Source organism: Microcebus murinus, chromosome 8 (assembly GCF_040939455.1).
Source record: "Microcebus murinus isolate Inina chromosome 8, M.murinus_Inina_mat1.0, whole genome shotgun sequence".
Classification (NCBI taxonomy): domain Eukaryota; kingdom Metazoa; phylum Chordata; class Mammalia; order Primates; family Cheirogaleidae; genus Microcebus; species Microcebus murinus.
Window position 1 is genome coordinate 37,153,748 of NC_134111.1, and position 8,753 is coordinate 37,162,500.

General features: G+C 37.8%; 1 protein-coding gene and 1 non-coding gene across 6 annotated transcripts in view; one reads left to right on the forward strand and one right to left on the reverse strand.

Moving 5' to 3' along the window:
- The window catches only part of GPD2 (glycerol-3-phosphate dehydrogenase 2), a 143,861-nt gene that overhangs the window by 47,999 nt on the left and 87,109 nt on the right, over nt 1-8,753 (forward strand). For all 5 annotated transcript variants that reach the window (XM_012742734.3, XM_012742732.3, XM_012742733.3 and 2 more), the window contains one exon: nt 7,401-7,572. In XM_012742734.3, the coding sequence (XP_012598188.2) occupies nt 7,401-7,572 (172 nt within the window). The remainder of the gene's footprint in view (nt 1-7,400; nt 7,573-8,753) is intronic.
- LOC142872405 (U7 small nuclear RNA) lies at nt 3,659-3,720 on the reverse strand. Its single transcript, XR_012920667.1, has one exon. It is a non-coding gene; the product is annotated as a U7 small nuclear RNA (small nuclear RNA).

Sequence of the window (8,753 nt, forward strand, 5' to 3'; positions counted from 1 at the left end):
AACCTCCTGTGGCTCTTGTAGCCTCTTCTCTATGTTAAATTCACTTGTAAGCAATATTTAATGCCTCTTTATCTTTTCATTTTGTCCCCTAGAACTTTGTCCTTTTCATTTTGTCCCCTAGAATCCCTGAGGACCTCCTATACATACTGATTGTAAGTGATGGTGTTAGGTTCATCTATATGGCTGTTCCTGGGTCCCCTAGTTCCCAGTGTTAAGAATGAGTACTGGTACCGAGTCCAGCCCATGACGGAGTGATCACAAACTCAGAGCAACTTAATACCATTTATTTCATAAAAGAAAGAATAAAAGTAAAGGAAGCTTACACAAAGGGAAAATACGCCCCAGAGAGAGTGGAAAGGGCCAGTCTCCAGGAATGGAGAAAGACACTGGAGGCTGAGCACACGCCGCCTTTTATGCGCTTACTAGTTTGTCCCGCCTTTACTCTGACAGGATTGGTTGCCGGTTCCTGCCTTTTATGCACCCACTAGTTTGTCCCGCCTTTCCTCTGACAGGATTGGTTGCCGTTTCCCGCCTTTTATGCTCCCACTAGTTTGTCCCGCCTTTCCTCTAGCAGTATTGGTTGCCATTTCTTGACTCTTATATGTGCCCAATAATTTGTCCCGCCTTTTGTCTGTCTGGCAGGATTGGTTGCCATTTCCCATCTTTGGGGGTGATTGACAGGTTGTTGTGTATTACAAATCACATGACAGGTTACATAACAGGATAGTTATGTAATAATTTCCCTTCCTGTGTGTGTGTGTTTTCTAGAATTCTCCACGAAGCTCCACCCGTGTTATGCTAATTAGATGGCAGTGAGCTCTAAGTCTGTTAAAGGTTACTAGGAACTTTTTAGTATGTATGTTCCCATCAGGGAACAGTGCCTAATCATGATTTGGCTCGAATTTGGTTCCTGCTCCCTGCCCTAAGCCACTCCCTTGCCACCTGTTTACCCTCCACGGTGGTGAGTCAAGGATCTCCTCAGGACTCATGAGGATTTTGGTCTCTGAGGTGATTTAGGGCATGTAGCCATTCCGAGGCTTTTCCCAGGGTCTCTGGCTCAATCCTTCAGTGTGTCCTATTTCCCAGATTCCTGTTTAATCAAACTGCCTTGGGAAAAAAAGAGGGTGAGGAAAAGCCAGATCTAAAAAGATCTGGAGCCCCAAAGCCTCTTTTCCTAAAGCAGGGTATCACTTACCACTACTGTTTTATTCCTGCTGCGTTTCTCGTCTTTATTTCCCCTTAATCAACATATTCTAGGGAAGGTAGAGTGCACACGTGTTTTTGTAACTCAAAACCATATGAAGCCAAAATGAGTCTTTCTCCTGTAGTAATTATAAGTAGGACCTTAGGCTGTGTTTACTGCCTCCAAAATAAATGTGGTGCTTAGCTTCTCAGTTGCAACACTTCCCAGCTTTTATGAAAATAATAAACAAAAATAAAATGTTATTTTAAAAGTAGTGTCAGAAATTAAATGAATTACCCTCAACAGTACCACATATTTAAAAATTTTTTTTGGAGAAACCATTCAGTAAAACCTCCACAACAAGTCCACACCAAGCCCCCAACACCCTTAAACGAAAAACTACCCATTAAAAAAAAACACAAAACTTTCTATATTTGGTAACTGGTCATATCTCATTCTATTATAATATTTAGTCTGTTACTTTATTTTTTCTCAAATTATATGTAGAGTCACTATGGTCTCGTAGTGTAAAACTTAGTCTCTGTTGCCAGGCTATGTAGGTTCAATTTCCAGGTTGACCATGAACTAGTTGTATAATTATGGGCCAATTACTTAACTTCTTTATGTCTCAGTTGCTTCTTTTGTAAATTGGAGATCACAATAATACCTAATCCATATGGTTATTGTGAGGATTAAATGAGTACAAAAAAGCAAAACCCTTATAATTGTCTGGCACATAAGTGCTATTTATACATATTTGCTTATTTTTAAAGACAAGTTTATTGACTTTAAAATCACCCTTTATAATATACATATTATATATACCCTTTATAATATACATATAGTTTTATGAGTTTTGACAAGTACATATAGTTATGTAATCCCCACCACAATCAAGCTATAGAATGTTCCTATCATTTGCACATGTTTTCTCATGCCCTTTGTAGTCAGTTCTTTTTCCTTTATCTCCAAGACCCTGGCAGTCACTGATCTGTTTTCTGATTCTATAGTTTTGTTTTTTTTTTTTTTGAGACAGAGTCTCACTTTGTTGTCCAGGCTAGAGTGAGTGCCGTGGCGTCAGCCTAGCTCACAGCAATCTCAAACTCCTGGGCTCGAGCTATCCTTCTGCCTCAGCCTCCCGGGTAGCTGGGACTACAGGCATGCGCCACCATGCCCGGCTAATTTTTTAAATATATATCAGTTGGCCAATTAATTTCTTTCTATTTGTAGTAGAGACGGGGTCTCGCTCTTGCTCAGGCTGGTTTTGAACTCCTGACCTTGAGCAATCCGCCCGCCTCGGCCTCCCAGAGAGCTAGGATTACAGGCGTGAGCCACCGTGCCCGGCCATGATTCTATAGTTTTGCTTTTACGGAACATGGTATATAATAATCACTGGAGTCATGTAATATGTAGACTTTTGAATCGGGCTTCTTTGTCTTAGCATGGGGGTTGGGGAATTTTCTATAAAGAGCCAGAGAGCAAATGTTTTAGGCTTGCAGGCCATACAGTCTCTGTTGCAACTATTCAATTCTGCTGTTACAGTCATGGACAATACATGAATTATTGGGTGTGGCTGTGGTAAAATTTGTTTACAAAAACAGGTGGCGGCCAGATTTGGGCTGGAGACCATAATTTGCCAACACCTGATTTAGCATAATACAGTAGTTCATTCATATGGTTGGGTATATCAGTAGTTTGTTATTTTTTATTGCTGATTATTATTACATTGCATAGATTTATCACGGTTTATTTAATCATTCAACAGGTGAAGGACATTTGAGTTTTTTTTTTCCAGTGTAGGGCATTTATGAATAAGCCATTGTAAACATTTGTCTACAGGTTTCTGTGTGAACACAGGTTTTCATTTCTTTTTTTTTTTTTTTTTTTTTTTTTTTTTGAGACAGAGTCTCGCTTTGTTGCCCAGGCTAGAGTGAGTGCCGTGGCGTCAGCCTAGCTCACAGCAACCTCAAACTCCTGGGCTCCAGTGATCCTTCTGCCTCAGCCTCCCGGGTAGCTGGGACTACAGGCATGCGCCACCATGCCCGGCTAATTTTTTATATATATATCAGTTGGCCAATTAATTTCTTTCTATTTATAGTAGAGACGGGGTCTCGCTCTTGCTCAGGCTGGTTTTGAACTCCTGACCTTGAGCAATCCGCCCGCCTCGGCCTCCCAAGAGCTAGGATTACAGGCGTGAGCCACAGCGCCCGGCCAGGTTTTCATTTCTTTTGGGCAATTACCTAGGAGGGGATTGCTGGGTTGTATGGTAAGTATATGTTTATCTTTGTAAGACACTCCCAAACTGTTTTTCAAAATAGCTGTATCATTTTGCATTTCTACCAGCAATATAAGAGAGTTTTAATTGTGTTGCATTCTTGCCAGCACTTGATATTGCCATGTTTTTTTTTTAAATTTTAGCCATTACAAAGGACTACGAGGAGTCTTATTTTTTTATTTTATTTATTTATTTAATTTTGGGGTCTTCTGGTAAATACCGGAAAACCTACTAGACAAATTCTAAAAGAGCTGTAACACTATGAGTACTCTTAGAAACCAGATAAGTTAAGTTGGAAGCTCTTGAAGGGTTTTGTACATGGAAATGACGTTATTTGGGTTTTAAAATGATTTCTCCACCTGCAGTGCAGAGAATGAGGTAGGAGGAGGCAGAGTAAATGTGTGAAGACTTTTGGCAGGATATCACATTAGTTTAGGGGAAAGGGAATATACCTTGACTTGAGAAGGGGCAGTGAAGATGACGAAGTGACTAGATGTGAGAATTTTTTAGGAGGTAGAATCAATAGGATTCAGGGATTGATCAGATATGGGACTGAAGAGAATGGGAGCTGTCAAGGATACTTCCAAAATATCTGGCATCAGCAGCTACAGGTATAATGGCACCCTTACTGAGATAAGAAACACTGACAGAGAAAAAAGGTTTGAGCATATCAAGTCATCATATCAATTTTGAGACACATGCTCACATGTCTCACATCCACATGGAGACAGCAGTCAGGCAGTTTGATATCTGGGTTCTGGAATGGGGGAAAAATTAGAAATCATTGTGATATAAAGGATATTTGACAATATGGTGTAGATGAGATATGAGAGAGAGAGAGAGAGAGAGAGAGAGTTATTAGTGATCTGAAAAAAGTGAATAGGGTAGCTCCAAGAGAAACTTTGGTGTTTAATGTTGGATAGTCAGGGGATTCAGAGAGGGCTGGGGAGAGAGAGCTGTCCCACAATGCCAAGGTAGGTGAACCAATCAGTTATGGGCTTTTTGGATGGTTTGGTAGCGTGGTGGGCATTATTCAGTTTTGGTGGTGATAGTGGTAGTGGTGTGTATGTAAGAATCCAGATTAGAGTGAGTTGAGGAGTGAGTAAGGGGGAAGGCAGTAGAAAAAGCAAGCATTTACAGGTCTTTCAAGAACTTTTTGGGTGGTTGTTAGAAACATATGTAAGAAGTGTTTTTTATTCTTTGTTAAGATGAGATAGGTTAGAGCTTGCCAGAGAGAAGGGCGAGGGAGGGGGTGAAGATCGGAGAAACAGTGTTGGCAATGGAATGAGATACTCATGCACATGAGTGATGTCCATCAGATCTAGCATACTTGAAGAAGAAACCCATACGGTAGAGTTCAATATTCACAGTTAGAGTGGAATAGGGGGCTGTTAGTATTACCGAGTTCTAATGAACTATATCGTAACATCGTCTTTAAACTTATTTCTCAAGTATTTCTAGAAAGCTTACCAAGCAGAAAATGTCAGCAATTCTTTTGATGTGTGAAAACACTCTGGCAGTTTAGTTTAGTCACTTGTCAGTCTCATGTCCAAGTCCTACCCATCTGTCATGGCACAATTGAAACCCTAAAATGAAAGACCCTTCCTTCCTCATCTTTATGGTCACAACCTGGTGTTTTTTCCCCCTAGCTTGGTGTTTGTTCTTTCTACATAATTGTTATATATGTGTATATTATATATATGTATATATATATATATTTTTTTTCTTCTTCTTCTCATTAGATAATAGAAGGCACTATTAAAGGCCTTAAGTGAAGGATATTATGTTTGCCATACCACCTAGCAGTTGCATTTATTTAGTTTGTTACTTTAAATTTATGTAAAGGTAAAAATGGGGACATGGTTATTAGTAGATAATGAAGAAGAGTTATGTGATAAATATGATTTTTGTGGCTTAGCATCTGAAAAATTGGCATAGCTTGAAAAATTATGGTGCCTAAGCATAACCTTTTGTTTTTACTATACTTAGAACAATATGTTTTGAAAGCGCCTTACTATATACTACTAAGGAATCAAATTATTTAATAATAATAGTAACAATAACAACAACTCCTCTTTGGTGGTACTTTGTCATTTACCTAAATGACTTCCATATTATTATTCCATTCAGACTGAGGATAGCCAAGAGATACAAAGATAGAGACATCATAGGAATTTTATCCCCATTTTACAAAGATGAAACCAGAGACATGCTGTGTTAAAAGTCATATTGCTGGTAAACAAGTGCTAAGACTTAAACAAGTGCTGGGACGCTCTCACCCTAATCCAGGGTTTTTTCTTTTCTTTTCCTTTTTTAATGTTTTTTTCTTTTTGAGTCAGAGTCTCACTTTGTCGGCCTGGGTAGAGTGTAGTGGCGTGATCATATCTCACAGGACCCTCAAACTCCTGAGCTCAAACCATCCTCCTGCCTCAGCCCCCTGAGTAGCTGGGACTACAGGGATGCGCCATGATGCCAGGCTCATTTTTCTATCTGTTGTAGAGACAGAGTCTTGCTCTTGATTACGCTAGTCTCGAACTCCTAGGCTCAAACAATCCTCCTGCCTCCCCTTCCCAGAGTGTTAGGATTACAGGCGTGAGCCACTGTGCCTGGTATCTTTTTTTTTTTTTTTTTTTTAATTTCAGAATATTATGGGGATACAAATGTTTTGGTTACATAAATTGCTTTTGTACCAGGATTTTTTCAATGTACCTTATGGTTTCTTCATTTTTATAAAAATCCAGTTGGCCTGGTAATAATTAAATAAAACTACAAGGATAATTTGGTTTATTTTATTTAAATGAACAAAAAATTACTTATCTTGGGTGCTAAGAACAATCTCTTTGTAAGTGCTTATAAGATCACCTCTTTGTGAACCAGGTTTGGCCTGCTGTTTCAGAGCTTCCTGTATGGCAGAATGGGGAAAAACCCACCATCATAGATTGTGCGATGCTATGATTTAAAGGAAAGAAAATGGAAGTCACATATCTGTAGAATAGTAATAGAGCAATGCTGGCGAGCACTGTTCAATATAGTGTATGAACCTAGTATTGGCATTTTGGGGAAAAAAATACCTGTTTTTCTGGGTTTTTGATTCCAACTTCTGGTCTCTGGCAATTACTTTTCTTTTTAAAGTTCAGTATCATTTCTGATTTAGGTTGATAAGTCATATTCTAAAAAAGAACTAGAAATAGGGAAGGTCATATCTTTCAGGGGGACTATGCCTGGCTTTAATTATATTATTCAAGTTTTAAAAAACTGAAATAGTATACGTTAAGTATATAAAAATATGTAATTTTACATTAAAATATTTAATAGGGAAGCCTTTGGCTAGAATCTTTGAAAAGTATCATTCTCATTGGACATAGCTGATTATTTAAACCAGATAGTAACTTCTGGTTAAAGAGATTCTTTTTGAGGTTTAAATCTATAGTCCCCAAACTCCAGAATATATTTTTGTCAGAAGAGTTGACGAATGAAGAACAGATTCTTTTAAGAAATTGCAAAAAGACATTAAGTTCTTTTTCCTCCTCCTTCAGCACTTTAAAATGTTATCTGAACGAATTGCTGCCACTGGGTAAAACATTTCCTTCTGTTCCACTATTAATTGTCTTAGATAAAATATTTGGGAATTGCTGTATGGTTTTGGAAATAATTGTACTTAGCTCTATATGAAACAGAAACAAGCAGTTGAGATATTGAATCTGAAACCAGCCATTCTGTGGCTAGATAGTTGTGATTCATGAAAAGAAATACACCTGGAATTTTAAGGAAATTTTTTCCCCCAAAGGCAGTTGGTCCTATAGCTCCATGTGGGCTATGGACTATATAGTCTTGCTCTGGGATTCCCTATATCCATTGCAAATATCTTCTTTTAGTATATTGTAAAGTTTATTAATTTGACATTCCAGATGAACAACTGAAAATGATTTTTTTTTATATCAGGTGAACCTGGCCTATGTGGAAGCAGCAGAGTGCATTACAGAACCTATTAACAGGGAGCCTCCTTCCAGAGAAGCTCAGCTACTGACTTTGCAAAACACATCTGAATTTGATATCCTTGTTATTGGAGGAGGAGCAACAGGAAGTGGTTGTGCATTAGATGCGGTCACCAGAGGTAAGTCCTGATGTGGATTAATGCAACACAGATAAAGGTTTCATCTTCCTTCCCTAATATAAACAAGTACACAGTACGCACTCTACACTAGTGAAGTCACATTCTGTTAGTGTTCTCTAATTTTCCACTCTTTGTGAAGCATCTTTGCAAGTGCCTATATTTTTAAAATATAGGCATTTGCACGATTTTAAAGTTAAACCTAATTTGTTTTTACTTCAGTGAATTTGTTTAAAAAGAAAACGTTGTATTCCTGCAAATTCATTGATTTTGATAGTTTGGTTAATTTTTTCTAATACATAGTAAAGTAAATATAGCCCGAAATGACATTTATGTCAGTGAAGGGTAGAAAAGATTTCTTAAAATGAAATAATCTATTAAAATAATTCTTTTTGTTCATATGTCTCTTAAAGCCATCTCTTCCAGGGAAACATGGACTGCAGTTTGGGAAACCCCAGCCCATGTGACTAAATAACAGAAAAGACTGCTGCTAACCCACAGTTCTGTCTTGGTCGCCCTGTCTACTATTATTGGTCAGCTTTAGGAAAGACAAGATGAGAAATTCCTTAAAAATGATTTTAGAATGGAGCACAAATGCTCTTACATATGATATATTGAATAAAATAATCTGTTTCTTTTGTTGTGAGTATTGAGTAGATTTTGGAGTCAGAGAAATTTGGGTACATATCCTGGCTCATCTTTTTTACCACTGTGTGTGTGTGTGTGTGTGTGTGTGTGTGAATTTCTCTAAGGTTTCTTATTCAACTGAGGAAAAAAATACCCTCTTTGAATGATTGTTGTGAGGTTAAATGAGCTAATCATGAAGAGACTTAGACTAGGGCTTGTCACAACAAAGGAGAAGCTTAATAAATTGTGGATACCAATATATTTTAGCTGCTATTATTAACTCTAAAGACTTTTAGAACCAACTGTTCTGTAGAAATAATCCTTTGTGGTATCCTCAGATGTATCACATTGGGCTGGGTACTGCTGAAAGGAGTTTTGACTCTGGATTATTTTGGTTTCTATATAAAGTTTAATATTTATCATATTTTCATACTAAATAGTAATAATTTATTACATGAAATAATTCTTCTCAGATTAATTAACTTATTACCATAACCACCCTAGACTTAGTTACCTCACATACCTGGGAGAATTTACTCTTATGGAAATGACATAAA